Source organism: Lichenostomus cassidix, chromosome 13, assembly GCF_008360975.1.
Source record: "Lichenostomus cassidix isolate B80296 chromosome 13, HeHo_3.0, whole genome shotgun sequence".
Classification (NCBI taxonomy): Eukaryota; Metazoa; Chordata; class Aves; order Passeriformes; family Meliphagidae; genus Lichenostomus; species Lichenostomus cassidix.
Genome location: NC_139494.1, coordinates 14,944,835 through 14,961,054, shown reverse-complemented (window position 1 = coordinate 14,961,054; position 16,220 = coordinate 14,944,835). Strand labels below are relative to the sequence as shown.

Below are 16,220 nucleotides of genomic sequence, written 5' to 3'. Positions count from 1 at the left end.
AGGGGAAACTGAGTAGAAATGATAAATCCTCTGTGATGCAGAGTGAGCAGGATTGCTCAGGAGTGACCAAGGGCAGAGCAGGACCCCAGTGGAACCCTCATCCTCCCACCCCAGCAGCTCATCCTGGATGCTCCTTAGGATGGAGAAGAAGAGAGTTCTTTATGAGCACCTCATTGGAAATAATTTTTTTTATTGCTTCTCAATAAAATCCTGCCACAACAGCACAAATCCTCTCACCATTACTAATCTAACTCTCCCTCCAGGAAATTCAAGGCAGGAAACGTTGTCTGCCTGCCAAGGTATTTTATGGTACAATTCTTTAAGCAGTACCTCGGCACTTTATGTCATTATCTGATGTTTTGGATTTAGGAAATGCCATTCAATTACCCCACAACCTGATTAACACATTGCATGTACTTAATTTGTTCTGCTTTATTTTATATCATTCCTTCTATTTTTGTGCATTGTTCTACTTGTTGCTGGCCAAAATCTACCTCAGGCCAGTCTAGACCTTTCTGTTAATGCAGTTTCTCTCTATGGCTTCATTCGGGATAAATGGTTTGTTACAAAATTCTTTCTTGATGTGGAGAAAAATAAAATTATATTTGAAAAGCAAGTTAATTGCAGGTGTTTTTGGGGGTTGGCTGTGTCAGAGCTATTGAAGCCTGGCAGAGCTGAGATTCACTGAGGGATTGGGATCCTCAGCCTTATGCTGTCTGCATGCAGCTCCCAGACAGCCAAATCATTCCAGACACCCTTGCCTGTGATATCATCTGTGCTTAAAAGACTGGAGATATGCAGGCAGCAATCAGATAGCTGAACTACAAGGAGAAATAATAGGTGAGTGCGGCTTAGAGCAGGGGCTTTGCCGGCTGTAAATTGAATTTATGTTCTCATAGCAGATCCAGCTCTGCCCCCGTGTGCAGAGGTCTGGGAACAGCAGCTCGGCTGGGAGCTCCTGCAGTTGTTCCACATCCCCAGTGAACCGCAGAGAAACGCGGTTTGCTCTGCTCCCTCCTCCAGCACAGGCTGGAGAGTGGAACCCCTTTGTTCTGCATTACCTGTGACAGCAGCAGAGCAGAGCAAGGACAGTGGTACCGCTGCTGGCATGCACATATCCACCTTCTTAAATAGTAATAAAAAAATAATAATAGTAACAATAACATTAATAGTAATAATTTTTTAAAGCATTGTTGCTCTTTGTAGCCAGATGAAGCCTGTGGCAAGTTTTGAACCAAAGCAGGGAGCATCGCTGAAGAATTTTTTAGGTTGTGATAGGCTATGGACATACTTGAGATAGAGAGTCTCAAGAGCAGGGGAAAAGCTTCCCAGGAAATTATCACTGCTATGGGAAAAAACCCTGATGGATTAGAAACTGGGTAGAATTTCCAGAGTTATTGGAAATTTACCTTAATACAAGAGGACCCATTATGTGACGATCAACATTTATCCCATCCATGTGGCCATAACCTTCCTGAATGTTTGCCCTCTAAGAACCTGAGATGGAAGGAAGCATTTAAAGAGTTTTATTTAATCTTTTGTATGGATCTGTAGAAACATAAAAATAATCCCAAAATCACTTTAGGGAGCCCATTGTCACGATACCCCCAAATCTCAGAATCACAGAATCACAGGTAAGTTTGGGTTGGAAGTGATCTCTGGAGATCATCATCCAACACCCCTGCCAAGGCAGGGTCACCTGGAGGAGGTGACACAGGAACATGTCCAGGTGGGTTTGGAATAACTCCAGAGAGGGAGACTCCACGACTCCCTGGGCAGCTGTTCCAGGGCTCTGCCCCTCTCAGTGTAAAGAAGTTCTTCCTCATGCTGAGGTGGAATGTGTTGTGTTTTAGTTTATGGCTACTGTCCTCATCCTGTCACTGGGCATCACTGAGGAGTGTCTGGCACTGTGACACACACTCAGAGGGGTTTGGGCAGGAAGGTTCACTTTGCCCTTCCCATTTGCAACAGGTGTCTGACATTTCCCAAGGCTCACCTGGGACAGTTGTTTTTCTCTTCTCCTAATGCCTGTTTTCAGTCCATCTGCTTCCCTGTGATTACTCCTGTCCCATTCCCTCTGTTTTCAGTTAATGGGGCTCCTTGTGCAATCCTCTGTCACACCTGTCCCAGCAGCCCTGCCCTAGATATTGCCCTTTGTCTCCAGACCCTGTAGCAAGGCTCTTTCCTCATTTTTCTTTTTCTCCCTGCTGTCCAGCAAAGGGGCAGAAGCTGCAGAGGGAGAAGAGCTGCTTTTGGAGCAGTCCTGGAAGGCCACCAAGACCCTCAGGGGCAGCATGTGGGGCAGAGGGGATCTCCCAGCGGATCTAACTAATGAAAGGTGTTGGCCCAACATGAAAGTGATGCTGCTCCCTGGCAGACACCTGCCAGGCACAGCAGCTCCTGGTGGTTCCAGCCTGGCAGGGGATGCTCCAGGAGAAGCAGCACAGTTTCTGCTAAAGGGGATCTTGGATCCAGAGGTGTGTATGGGGGATTTTGGAGCACAGGGCTGAGGAGCAGACAAATTCTGCTCCTGCAGCCCCCCAGCCACCTCAGGGCTGGCAAGCACCACCTTCACTGGTGGCTGGTACAAGTTCTGAGGAAGCTCTGTTTTCAGGTTCTGGCATTCTTGCTCCTGGAGATCAATCAATATTAATGCTTCCGTGACTACTGCTTCCTTTCCAAATATGCTCACAATCAGTTCAGGGAATCTGAAAGTCAACTCACTCAGGATGCTAAGAATGCGACAGAAACAACTTTCAAAGGAACCCTTCAACTTGTGATGTTTGTGAAAGAGATCCAAATAGCATTATTCATTTATTTTTCAGGAAAATGATTTCATTGATATAAACAGGCCAAATCCCACAAGCTCCATTCTGTGACTACAGTTCCCTTACACTTTCAGCTACATTTTTATGATTTATCTGCTCATGCCAAGTGTTGAACATCTCCCAGGATAATAAGAAAACCAATTCTGATTTTCTATTTAAAACTCAGGCTGCCTTTAAGCCACATGTATGAATCAAGCTTCTTCTGAAGCACAAACAAGTTCCATCCGTCACTTCCTTCCGTGGCTACCTTAAATCAAAAATTTATTATTTTATACAATATCCCTTATTTGTTTTTCCATACACTTGCGATAGAGTCGAGCCACTTAGCAGAGCCCAGCACATTATTTATCACTTATCTTCCCTAAAACACGACTTTCAGCTGACACTCTGAATTTAATGCCATATAATTGAGGGAGAAGGGGGAAGCCTAACGTCTGGCCCGCTGTTTGCAGTTACTGGAATCTTTTCTGGAATGCCTTTGCTATTAACAAGCCCATTTCACCTGCACAAAATACCAGTTGCTTGCCATTAACAGGAAACATTATCCCAGTACAGATTTAAGGCTACTTGTTCTCATAATTTCTTAATCAGACTCATGCTCATTGCCAACAGATGAATAACTCTTGCTCCTACACAGAAATGTCTTATAAACTTCTGGGGGTTTTGGTAATGCTTTCCTCTGGTAATGACTCTTCCCCTCTTGTTGGTGAGAAATCCTGGTGAGTACCAGGAAATTAAAAGGAGAGAGTGTGGAGAGATTCACTGAGACTTCAGCATCTGTAAAGGACACTGATACCAGCCAGACCCCAGATCTGATGTCCCTAAAAGCTCAGAGTGTCCCATGCTGCTCTCCCCCTACTCTTTTGTGCCATGGAAGTCTCCTGGAGCCCAGTTCCTGTCTAGGATATGTGATATGGTGAACACAAGTCAAACACTTCCAACAAATGGGTCCTTTTTTCCCTTCCCCAACTTCCATATGGAATTTCACAACATCCCCTATTGAGACAGTGCTCCTGTTTGGAAAGTACAAATCACTCATTGTGCAGCAAGGCGCCTTTGTTAACAAGCTGGGTGTAGCTCACATTTTTGTTTAATTCTTCTGGGCATCTCTCTAACAAACAAGTATTCTTTGGAGCTCAACTCAATAATCGATACAATTTTCTTAGTTTACAGAGCAAATAATTACTTTCTGGTGATGACTTCACAAGGTCGGGGAGATGCATATATATAGTGGGGAGGGAGAAGGCTGAGAACCATCCACGGACTGCCCGGCAAACCGACCCACAGGGATCAGCCGCCACCACCAACATGAAGATGGCAAACTGTGTCGCCCTTCTGGGGCTGGTCCTCCTCGGCTGCCTTTCTGGTGAGGAATTTTTGTCGTTTTTGATACACTCTATGCTGGTCTAGTCCTTCTGGGGCTGGTCCTTCTGGGCTGCCTTTCTGGTGAGGAATTTTTGTCATTTTTGATACACTCACTCTGTGCTGGTCTAGTCCTTCTGGGGCTGGTCCTTCTCTTCTGGTGAGGAATTTTTGTCATTTTTGATCCACTCTATGCTGGTCTAGTCCTTCTGGGGCTAGTCCTTCTGGTGAGGAATCTTTATCATTTTTGATATACTCTATGCTGGTCTAGTTCTTCTGGGGCTAGTCCTTCTCAGCTGCCTTTCTGGTGAGGAATTTTTGTCATTTTTGATAACACTCTATGCTGGTCTAGTCCTCATGATCCTTTGCCTGTCTCTGTGCATCCTGAAAGAGAGTGCAGCCTGTTGGGGATGTGATGCTTTGATGGGTTAGGAAGATGCAGGCTCTCTTTTAAATGAACTTCACCCTTGTGCAGATAAACACATGGGATCTGTGCTTTAAGCCTTGGAGCCTTAGTGGGGATTATAGTGCTAGAAAAGGATAAAATTTTATGTCCTATTTCTTGTTTAGTGAGTCAAAATTTCTGGTTTCACAAATAACTGTTTGGTTTTTTTTAATCTCGGTGTATCTCTTTGCATGTACTTGGAGTAGATGAAACATTTGGGAAGATAATCACTTCTTGGTAATGAGAAGGTGTATTTGGTTACTCTGTAGGGAAATTTATGATTGCAAAGGAATTTTAGTGAAGGATGTTGTGCAATTTTTACATTTTATAATTTTTGTTTTTATTGTAGATCTTGCTGTTGCTCAAAGACGGGTGAGTAGTAGATCTCCTTTGTCATTTAGTCTTGATTTCTAAGTCTAGATGAATAATTCATGCTCACACTATATTCTAGGGAAAGCTTGAGGGGGGAAGAAAAAAAAAGAGAATGAATAAGAAAGAAGTGCCCCTAAGTGCACCTCTTTTCCCCAACATAAGAAAACACCTTTGTCAGAGAGAGATAATTTAGCATGCTGATGATTAAAAAGACAGCGATTAATAATGTAGAGTGCTAGTCAGCACAGCACAGAGTGCCAGCAGAAAATCCATACTACTATTGAATATCTGCCTAAATACCTTCCCTGTCTTGATTCCCCAAGGAATGATCATTTTTGCCCAAAATTCTTGCCAAAAGTACTTTAAGTCTTAACAGCAGAAAGGTGCTTTCACGAGCTGTAAAAAACACCATGTATTTTTTCTTCACCATGGAGGAGCCATAGAGGAAAAAAAATTCCTCCCAGTGCAGCAAAAACATGATTAGGGCAAGAACACCTTTCTCTCCAGTTGGAGACATTATTGAGTGCTCTTCCCAGGCCTCCTGCGGCGCCTACCTGCTGTCTGGGAAAACCGTGAGCATGGTCTGTCCCCGCAACTATGACCCTGTGTGTGGCACCAATGGCCGCACCTATGCCAACGAGTGCGCCCTCTGCAAGGACTTCCTGTGAGTAGAACATCCCCTGATCACCAAAACTGCCAGCTCCAGCAGCAGCCAGAAGCCCTTGGGGTTGTGACTAATCGTGGGGTGGACTGGATTTTTCTTAAGTTTCTGTCTTCCCTAATGCCCGGGATGTTCCGTGTCAAAGCTCCAGAATCTGATTAATTACTGGGGCTTTACGGGTGGAGAGACTTAATGATTGAGGTGACTGCATGGCATGAAAAGATTAATCCTTGCTTTCCTTCTCCCTCTCTTCCCTCTAGCCGCAACCGTGCTCTTGACAAGAAACACGACGGAAGATGCGTTAGGGTAAGGTCTGGGATAGGTTCTTTCTCATGGGATTTGGTGACTTTCTGTTGCTCTGGTGGGTGATAGCCAGACACAAACCCTGCCTAGGGCTCATTCTGTACTGAACCCACACAATTCCTGGCTCTCAGAAATGGAGTGGAAATGAAGAATTTCAGATTTGCAGGAAGTTTAACTTGCATTTTGTTTGAACCGCTAAAATCAGTGAGTTTTAAAATGCAGAGTAGCTTCTGGATGACACCAGAGTTTAGAAAGGAAACTTTTGATTTTGAGAGTGTTTAGATTAGCTTTATGAAAACACTTCTCTTTAGATTTAGACTCAGAGGTTTGTTGTAGCTAAGAAATTCCCAGAAGAAGTTTGGATTTCAACTAAATTATACTTTTGCAGCAGAAAAAATGGATTCTATCAGAATATTTACCATAAAGTTAAGATAAAGTTAATATCAATATATGGAGCTACCATGAAGTGGCAAAGTGTGTCTATTTTTAGTTTAGATAGAGAGAGTAAAGAAACACTCCGGCTGTGCAATTTCAAATAATACAACGACTTCCATTTCAATACACTCAGAGTAATTGCAGGAGCAGCGAGCTGAGTGTAAACTCCATTTTTGAAAGGCACTGCCACCTCACAACAAAAGTTGCTGCTGTGTAAGGTATTTTAGGCAAAGATTCTTCATGGTGGCATTTGGGGGAAAATCCCTAAGATGACAGGGATGAAGCACACCTCAGGACAGATCCTGATGCTGTGCCCACAGGCAGGATTTATCTGTGCTCCCCCAAATCCACCACACTGCCTGAAGCCCCTTTCACCTTGCAGCTCTGGGAAGAGGGGGAGATGTCTCTTGCACCACGCTCCATTACACCGGGGTGATGTGAAGGGGAGCAGAGGTTCAAAAGCTGTTCTGTGACTCTTTCAGGTCGACTGTACTGGTTTCCTGAAGCCTGGCAGTGGTTTTAGCAACCCCTGCACCATGGAATACTCTCCCATCTGTGGCACCAATGGCATCACCTACAGGAACAAGTGCCAGTTCTGTAATGCTGTGGCGTAAGTGAAGGGCCTGGGTCAGGCTTTCTGGATCAGTATTTCTCTTTTTTGTTATTTGGAGCATAACGAGGTAGTTTGGCTCATGAAGCAGCTGCACTGTGCTCATTCATTCTCATCTCACTTTCCCCCCAAAGGAGCGGCCTGGAAGTGAACCTGCAGAGATATGGACAGTGCTTCCAAGTGAACCAACCCCAGGTGAACCCACCCCAGGTGTACCCTCCCCAGGTGTACCCACCCCAGGTCAACCCACCCCAGGTGTACCCACAGGTAAATATGCACTCTTAACTGCTGTTATATTTTGCAACACAAATTCGTGACTGAATAATAGAAATGCCTGCCTTGTTCTGGTGCATTTGGCCTGGAAATAGGACTTGAGGGGAATAGTTAAAGTATGCCAGGGTCAACAGGTATTGAACCAAATCCATGGCTCAGGTGTCTGGTCACCTCTCTGACCTGGGAACAGCAGGCAGAGGGTGCTGAGACCTTCATTTGCTGTGACAGTGGATGAGCAAGAGATGCTGCCTCATTGAGGCAGGAGCATTATTAGTAGCAGTGATCCCCTGGGTGGGAGAACTTATTGCACTTGGGGCTTGTGACCATCCCCTTTCTGTCCACTTGCCTGTGCTTCCCTGTGGAGCCAGAGCAGCCAGTGGAGAGCCAGCCTGGAAATATCAGCATGGCCATTTCACTACTTATAATAGCATTTATTAGGTTTTTTTTCTGTTTGCCATCTCCCTACTTCAGGCTGTTCCAGGCAAGCACATTCTCTGAGTCTGCAGAATTGCTGGAACAGCAGAGCCCTGCTCCCGAAAAGTGCTTCCGCACTTTGCCATATCACCAATATTAAATAAACATAAACCACACATGTAGGAAAATACAGGGAACGAAAGCTTTAAACCCTGTTTTTCTCCATTAGCAAACCATTGACTGCAGCCAGCAGAAGGGAGCCAACCTCCTGTGCACCTCTGAGTACAACCCCATCTGCGGCTCCGACGGCAGAACTTACGGCAACAGATGCAAGTTCTGCAACGCAGTCACGTAAGTACAGAGCTCCTGGTGAGGCCATGAAACCAGAGGAGCTGCAGCTCACACACGGCTGGGGCAGCTCCTCTGGAAGCCCTGGAGATCCCGTTAGCTTCCATCCCTATCCCTCTCCCAACGCTCACTCCTCTGCCACCCCCCAGGCGCTGCAGATCTTAAGCCTGAGTGAGTCTTCTCCTCCTCCCCTTGCAATTAAAAGCAGATCCCCGCTTGCAGGCTCATAGCATTGCTGACTGCCTCCCTGCCAGGGTGATTGAAAGTGTGACTGTAGGAGGTGTCCAAAATTATGGGGCTTGTCCCAAATCTCTTTAACGTATGCAAGCGTGTAACTTGGGGAATCTGAAAAGAGGCGAAACGTTAAGTGGAGTACTTTATGACTTGGAGAGCACAAGGGCGTTTGGCTTATTTGAGCAAAGTTAGGCCATAGAAATGAGATCCATGTCTCTAATTTTGGTTTCCATCTCTCTCTCCAGGCGCAGCGCTGGATCTCTGTTCTTCAGCCACCACGGCTCATGCTAAGTGCTGGAGCTGCACCCTTCAAAACTACATTTTCCTCACAAATTCTTCAATCAAACATGCTCTTCCTTGCTCCCTGAACTGTTACACATCAGTCTCTGCTTTGATTGATCAATAAATTAATTGCAGCCACAATCTTTGCCATGGAATGGTTTTTTGTTTTGTTTTTGTTTTCCAGGCAGGGGTAATGGTCTTCAGGCTTTTGGGTACTTAGCTGCCAGGCAGGAGAAGTGGTAAAATAAAACCACAACAAAGAGCAAAACACTAGCCCAAGCCCTCACAGGAGAATGTAATTCTGTAGCAAACCATCAGAAAATGCTAAAAAATAGTGAAACTTTCCAAATTTTGGACTCTTGCAGGGTGTAAAGGGCTTTGTCACAGCACTGGAACTTGGAGGAACTGGTCCTTTTAGGGGTGCTGGCTTGGGGGGATGGATGGTCCTGGGGAAGTGTGAAAGGTGACTGTGATCAGTTCTACCTGGTCACACCTGGGCAAGGAGCAGGTCTGGTGGTGCGTTATAAAAAGGAGGCTTATGGCAAAGGGAGGAGGTATCTCAGAGGGAAGAAAATTAGGAACTGCTGCTTCCTTGAAGGGTGTGTCCATCGAGACTATGCCCATCAGCAGAAAATTGCAGCAAGCTGCGCAAGGCTGTAATGAGCCTAATGAGAACCTGAGGAGAAATTAGACTGGGCTCAGGCTTTTGGCTTCTTGGAGAAGAAGAAAAACTGTAATGGGGATATCTGAGGCAGAGGTGAGGCAGGGCACCCTTCAGGAGAAAGTCTTGGGTTTTCTAACTTCAGGGAAGAAGAGCCAGAGGATATTCTGGTAATTCCAACCTGCTTTCTATCTTGGGAAAAAAGGTGAGGAGATAACATCTTTGTGGGAGCCTGAAGCGTGCTCTGGAGGAACAATGACATGTGTGACTGCTCATGATGATGTGCCATCTTTTGGGGTGAGTCAAGGAGTTAATATGCAAATAGCACAAGCAAAAAAAGTCCCAAGTGCCATGGCTCAAACTCCCTTCCTCGTCCTTTCTCCACCTCCCATTCTCTTGTTATGTAAAAGAACACCTGCTGCTAAGGCTGATATTTAGGACAAAATCTGTGACTTTCAAGACACTTCCTTTGGTCTTGTTTCCTGGAGTAGATAATTTCTTGACCAAGAATTTTTGTAGTATATCCACCAGAATATAAGGCTTGTCTTTCCCCTAGAGCTAGCACAGAGAGCAATGCTCTGTCCTAGGAAGAGGGATGGAAATTCTTATTTTCAGGGTTTTTTTTTAGTGTTAATACAGGCAGTATAAATCACATCAGACTTTCATGCCTGCTCTTAAGAAAAGACAAATTGGAGACCCATGACAGCCCTCACTGCTTACCTGCTTGTGTGACTGAAAATATAGTCAAGGAACAGTGCAAGTAGCCAGTGGATGTGAGCAGAGACCTGTCAGCACAGGAGAATTTGGCTACAATTTCTTATTGGACAAGAGCTTTACAGGGTGGCCACAGACTAGTGGAGTTCTGGCCACGGCAGGAAATTGTCTTCAGTTGCAAGGTCTTTTGCTAAGCCTCCTCTTCAGTGGTAGCTTGTGCCTGAGGAAGTCAGATACCTGCTCAAAAGGTTTTGGAAAACCCCAAAGAAGAGCTGCTCACCTCAGCAAAAGGGGGGCAAATGGTGACTATATGGCTGTGTCCTGCCTTACAAGCCTCTAAGCAAGGACTCCATAGAAGATGGAAATGTTTGTAGCATTTAATTCTAAAAAGTGGCCCAGCACAGGTTAGGACTGAGCTTGAGACCAGCAAGACTCTGCCCAGCCACCCCTTAAGCTGCAAAATAAGGTCCATGTGCCCTTCTTCTACCCCTGACTGTCAAAGGGATGGAATTCCCCCACCTTTGCCAGCAAGTGGACTCCTCAGGTGCCACAAAGAAGTGGAAATGGGCAATAACAGTAATCACACGCTTGGTAATTTAGCCTTTTCCTCCGCTCAGCCTGGAAGGGGCTGTTCCCTGCCGTGTGTTTGCTGAGGCTGGAGCCAGTTGTGCTGCAGCAACCGAAACGTTTGGGCAAGATAAGGGACTGAGGCATCGAGGCTGTGGTCGTGAGCAGTGACGTCTGAAACCAGAAAAGGCAACCAAGGAGTGCTGCGAGTGGCAGAACTGAGCGTGGCTGGGAACGGCGCTGCGGCTGACGGGTTTGATAACTAAATTATATGAGAGGCTGCGTCGTGAGATCACCCTTAATAGACAGCTCAGGATTCGCTTGTCAGTCACGGTTTCTCTGCCACTGTGTGGATTTTAAGATGTCTGGCAAGCTGCAAGCTGAAATGCTTCCCCAGATGTAGGGCGCCCATAGCGCTGCTCTGCTGCAGAAACTCTCTCCCTTGCTGGCTGGGGATGCTGGTAGCATCTTTCCTCTGTTGCTAGAAAAATGTATAAAAGTGTGTTAGTTATTTTTAATTTTTTTTTTCACTCCTGTGTAAAATTTGGCTGGAACTAGTTGCGTACTCAAAATTCACCAGGGGAGCTAAACCCCAGATATATCTACACACATTCCTCTCCTAAGCCTTGTCTCCTTGGGAAAAAAATACTAAAATTTAAGCTATTCTTATCTGGAGAGGTGTTTGGCAAATGGTGCAGCTGAGCACAAATCCTCACACAGCCTCAGCTGGAAATAGAGCTTGGATCTGCCAATTCCCCATCAAATTCCCTTCACTGCCACTTGCGGTGGGAGCAGAGCCCTAACATATGTTTGTGAATGTGAAAAACTGGAAAAACATTGACAGCTAGGGTTTAAATAGTTCAGGGAGGAGAGTCAGCAGTCCTATCTGGGACTGTGCACACAGCGAGGAGAGCATGTCACATCCCAGTGCTTCTCCACCCCAACTCCATAAATTTAGAACCATCCTCAAAAATAGCCAGGGAACAACGTATAATTGGTTTCACAGACAACACATTCTCATGCTGTGATTTATTTCGTAACGTCTAGTGAGTGTCATCACGCTGCACTCAGAGCCTCGGTGCTGGCATTCAGAGAGGGCCCAGAGAATGAAAATTACCAGCTTCCCCTATGAATCACCGCTTTGAAAATTCACCCTTGTGAGAATCCTGTGACTATTTGGAAGGAAAAAAATAATTATATTACAAGCACGTCTATCACTCATGTAATTATCCCTTTCTAGGTTTGATGTGGACAGGGCAGCATTCCTTAAAGCACCATAAACCAGCCAGGACCAATAATGGCTTTAGAAATCAAGTGGAGAAGTTCTCACAATTAAGGTGGGGAATGAGGACAGCTACGGACAGGCACATAAATACACTGAAAGGCAGCTCTGTGTGCTCACTGTGGGCTCTGGGACTGAGACAACACCTCCTGCTCCACCTTGGCTTGGACTAAAGAGCTGCCTGCAGCATGAGGGCTACAGGTGCCTTAGTGCTTCTCAGCCTGCTGCTGCTCTCTTTCTTCTGGGGTAAGTGATCTTTTCTGTAGCCTAGAAAAGGAAAACAAACACCAAGACCTCTCCTGACAACAAATTTTGGAGAGTCTTGATCACCGGCTGACAGGCTTGAAGATAAAGCTGAGCAAGTAGAAAATATCCGCAGGACTTGCTCACTCGTGTGACATATTTCCACTCCTCGTGTGCCTCTGCAGTGGATAATGCAGTGGAGGTGTCACTGGGAGACAGAGTGAGCAAATTCTGAGCGTCTCTTCAGGAAATGCACCAAAACAGGGTGTAATTATGAATTTTTGGTACAAATGTTCACTGGAGAGTTTTGCTGAACCAGTTAGAGAAGAAATTTGCTCACCTCCGGGTCATCTGCTCTTGTTTTGATCCTAAGCATCTTGGTATTTGGTGTTTTCCTTGGAGATGTGGAGACGTAATTAGATTAAAGTTTCGGCTTTCGTTGATGTTGCAGAGAAAATCTTGAAAATTAAATTCAAATATCCTCAAGGAGTCAGAACAAAGAGGGCAAATTAAAAGGATCCAGCAACTATTTATCTGGAGATTTACACATCTCTGTGGTGATATGGGGAAGCTGAGTGATGACTTTTGAACATACAGATCATGTCAGTGTTATCACTTGCTTGAGTCCAGCTGACCCAACTCTATAAGATGTGTGACAACAGTTACTGAAGAATATGTGGAACCAGAATTATTTATACTTGTTTTCCTACGAATAATTTGAATAAAGAATTCACTTGAGAAAATGGCAAGCTGTGCATGGAGAAGAGGTGAATTGCTTTGTACACATTATTCATTATGAAATATTCATCTGTCTCTAATTGAGTCTTAATTGGGACTGGGTTCCGTCAGAAGGCTGATGCTTCCTTCCAAGGCCGGGCAGAATAGCAGCAAACTCTGTGATCTCCTGTAAAATAAACAGATGTCAAGAGGCATCATCACAAATTCTTCTGTAGCTGCATTTAATATTTATAAAATCTATTTAATGAGCTGTTTTGTAAATAATATGCAGATAGCCATACCAGTGCCTTCTACATTAAGGTAGCCCAGCCAAACCTGGGAACAGGGTAAATGTGCCAGCACCAGGAAAAAAACACCAAAGGGCAACAGAAATAGCAAAAGAAGTAGGAAGGGTTGATGGATGAGGGTTGAGCTGACTGAGGGTTGGGTGGGATTTCCACTGGGGAGGGATGAGTGTAGGACAAGGTCCTTCCACCTCCTGTCCAGAAGCCACCTGAGCAGCAGCACGGCTGGCAGTGACCCCACTGACCAGCAGGCACAGCCTCACTGAGTGCTGGGTGTTTGTCCCACACTGCTGTGACCCAGATTCTGCAAATCTGCATTCAGCCCACCCTGGAGTGCCAGGCTCCCCCTTAAAGACATGACAGGGTTGCCCCGTTTCACAGCTCTGACTCAACCTACACGCCTGCCTGCTGGCTTTGCTGGGAAGAAACATGAAGAGCCTGGACTGATTAGCTCCAAGCCCTGAGCCTGTGGTTACAGAGCCAATTTTTGTGCTGTTCTGACCGGTGCTGCCTGTTCTGCTCTCTGTCACCCTGTGACGTCTCTGTATCTCACCTGGGATGAGCCTGTCCTGGGAGGGTCTCTGGGCTGTGCCAAGCAAGGCTCTGAACCCAACCATGGGATCTCCTTCTCCATGCCCACTCCTGACAGCAGCACCAGCCACTTCCATTGCTCACAGGAGCCTAAAAGCCTTAAAAAACAAAGTAGCTTTAAAATCTCTGGGAGCACAGTTCTGATATGGCAGCTTGCTTCCCCAGGAGTGGCTGCCTTCCAGGAGATTGGGTTACATGTCTGAGGTGTAGTCAGCAGCTGAATGAATGATTGCACGGTGTTTTAGTAGCATTTTTCAAAATAGAAAAATACTGAAAAGCAATTCAGATAATGTATTTCCTGCCCCCTCTTTCCCTGTGAGGGATGATGGAGTAGGAAAAACCTGGAGTGTGTTTCACTGTGCTTTGCATAAAGGGTTTGTGAATTTAGCTCAGACTTTATCAGAAAGTAATGCTGATGTGTAAAATCTGTCTGGTTTTTGTTTGATTTTTTTTTCTTTTCTTTTGTTTTGTTTTTAGTTCCAGGTGTAGCAGGTCAAGAGATTGAAGAGGTTAGTGCTGCTGTTTCTGCTTGCTGAATCTGCATTTCATAGATTCATGGGATCATTAAGATTGGAAAAGACCTCCAAGATCATCGAGTCCAACCTTTGACTGATCACCACTTTATCAACTAAACCATGGCACTGAGTGCCACGTCCAGTCATGGCATTTCATTTTGGAGGAATGTTTTTGTAACCAAAATCTTGGTGCTGGGTAAACATTTTTTAATGTCTGCTGGGAGCAGGTGGGTCCTTCCAAGGATTCCCAATGCTGGGGAGTTCACTGCTGCCTGGGGGATGTTATATGTGGTCATGTTAGCAGGTAGAGCAGGGAAATAGATGGTTGGTTTAGCAAATGTTTCCCATGATTAGGTCTGGGGTGCTTGCACAGGGGGTGTTTTTGTGCTTCACCACTTTTGACTTGGCTCTGCTGTCCAATCTTCTCATGAAACAAATGGATTATTGACTGTTCTGTTCCCCTGAACTTAATTCCCCTGAATTAAGTTCATCTGAGACTTGTATAGAGAAATAACACCTGAGAGAAATAACATCTGGGACTTGTATAGAGAAATAACACCTGAACACTTCCTGTGCACCATTTCTCCCAGGAATTTTCACCCCAGAGAATTCCCCTATGGTTTTCCCCTCCTTCCCCTGGGAAAGCAGGAGCTCAGCAAGCACCAAGCTGAGCACAGGGTTTCGCAAGACACTTGAAGTCATGCGGCAGGGAGGCAGCTCAGCTCCAAGTGCCTGACAGAGCATCAGTGCTGACTCTTCTCCTGCATGCCTAGGCTAATCCACTCCTGTTGTTGGGAGATCAAGACTTGTCCAAGGTGACTACAGTTTTCCTCCTCAAAGCTGAGGCAAAAATTCCCCTGAAACGCTGCTTCTGCTCGTTTCTGTGAAGGTTTTTCTGTCAGAAAATAGGCAGTGTCAGCATTTGCCAGAAAAAGCATTAAATTAGTGACCTTGTGTCCAGCTTGGAAAGTGAAAAAAAGAGTATAAGGGTCCTGAAAGTTGTTTTTTTTTTTTTTTTAAATTCTTTGTGCAGATTTGTAGAGAGTTCGTAAACAGAAGTGTGTACTGCACGAGGGAGTCCAACCCTCACTGCGGCACGGATGGTGTCACATATGGGAACAAGTGTGCCTTCTGCAAGGCAGTGCTGTAAGTGACACAGGGGGTTGGAATAATGGGGATTGCCTTCATTTCCATGGATCTAATGATCTTCAGGGAGGGGAGGCCCTATATCCAGGCTGCTCCTCTTGTATGGACCAGACCCTGAATCGTGCTGAGCGGAATGTTTCCTCCTTGGAGCAGAGCTGTGTGACTACGAGTTAATTTTAATTCACTTCTGGGTGTTGCAGGCTGCTGGTTGCCATGCTGAGAGGCAGCACAGGGCCTGGGAGGCAAATGCATCCTGCCTGTACCTTCCTCACGCACTAAATTGATGCACAATTCCCACTATGTGCCACAGGCTGCAGCTCTCACTGCCCACACTCCTGGGTACTGAGAAGTGCCTGGAGGAATGTGGGAGCTGAGCCATGCCAAGTTATTCCTGAAAAGTCTGAATGAACTTTGTGGAACAAGGCACAAGATCTCAGAGGAAGAACAGGATGTCTCTACTTTTTCTGAGCTCTGCCACCTTTTAAAGGAGATGCAATAGGAGCCATCCCTGCTGGATGGAATGTGTTTGCAGAACGTTTTTTCCTTAGCAATCCTTACATTTACCATGCAGTCAAGGCTGCCCTATTCCAGGGCAAATCAGAGAAGAATGAGGAGAGGAGAAAATGGGTGGATATTTCTTGTGGGGTACTTTGTACACTGGCACTAGTCAGCCCTGTTGGGAAGGATCTGTCCCACCTTGCTGTGTCTGTCATTTGGTGCTTGGTCTAAGTCTGTCTTCCTCCTTTTGCAGGAGAAGCGGAGGGAAAATAAGATTGAAGCACCTGGGGAAATGCTGAGTGCTCCCTGTGACCGAGCAGCAGGAGCTGAGCCCCTGTCAGCAACAGCCACAGCCACAGGAGCAGCCTGTCCTCCCTCTGCTGCCTCTGCTCAATAAAATAAAACTCAGCACGA

General features: G+C 45.7%; 2 protein-coding genes across 2 annotated transcripts; both read left to right on the top strand.

Annotated features, from left to right (window-relative positions):
• Positions 1-4,075: 4,075 nt before the first annotated feature.
• LOC146431331 (ovomucoid-like) lies at positions 4,076-8,708 on the top strand. Its single transcript, XM_085073205.1, has 8 exons — positions 4,076-4,194; positions 4,985-5,007; positions 5,544-5,671; positions 5,929-5,974; positions 6,889-7,016; positions 7,151-7,283; positions 7,933-8,054; positions 8,531-8,708. The coding sequence occupies exons 1-8, from the start codon at positions 4,137-4,139 to the stop codon at positions 8,574-8,576; spliced, it is 684 nt and encodes a 227-aa protein (XP_084929331.1). The 5' UTR covers positions 4,076-4,136; the 3' UTR covers positions 8,577-8,708.
• A 2,470-nt stretch (positions 8,709-11,178) lies between these two features.
• LOC146431330 (serine protease inhibitor Kazal-type 6-like) lies at positions 11,179-16,220 on the top strand. Its single transcript, XM_085073855.1, has 4 exons — positions 11,179-12,037; positions 14,125-14,156; positions 15,196-15,308; positions 16,060-16,220. Exons 1-4 carry the CDS (start codon positions 11,980-11,982, stop codon positions 16,103-16,105), a joined length of 249 nt encoding a protein of 82 aa, XP_084929981.1. The 5' UTR covers positions 11,179-11,979; the 3' UTR covers positions 16,106-16,220.

What these genes read in the sequence shown, in the direction of transcription:
- LOC146431331 (XM_085073205.1), top strand. Translation starts at nt 4,137, where the DNA reads ATGAAGATGGCAAACTGTGTCGCCCTTCTGGGGCTGGTCCTCCTCGGC. An exon ending in GCCCTCTGCAAGGACTTCCT is followed by an intron (nt 5,672 to 5,928) that starts GTGAGTAGAACA and finishes TCTTCCCTCTAG; the next exon opens with CCGCAACCGTGCTCTTGACA. An exon ending in ACGACGGAAGATGCGTTAGG is followed by an intron (nt 5,975 to 6,888) that starts GTAAGGTCTGGG and finishes TGACTCTTTCAG; the next exon opens with GTCGACTGTACTGGTTTCCT.
- LOC146431330 (XM_085073855.1), top strand. Translation starts at nt 11,980, where the DNA reads ATGAGGGCTACAGGTGCCTTAGTGCTTCTCAGCCTGCTGCTGCTCTCT. An exon ending in CAGGTCAAGAGATTGAAGAG is followed by an intron (nt 14,157 to 15,195) that starts GTTAGTGCTGCT and finishes TTCTTTGTGCAG; the next exon opens with ATTTGTAGAGAGTTCGTAAA. An exon ending in GCCTTCTGCAAGGCAGTGCT is followed by an intron (nt 15,309 to 16,059) that starts GTAAGTGACACA and finishes CTCCTTTTGCAG; the next exon opens with GAGAAGCGGAGGGAAAATAA.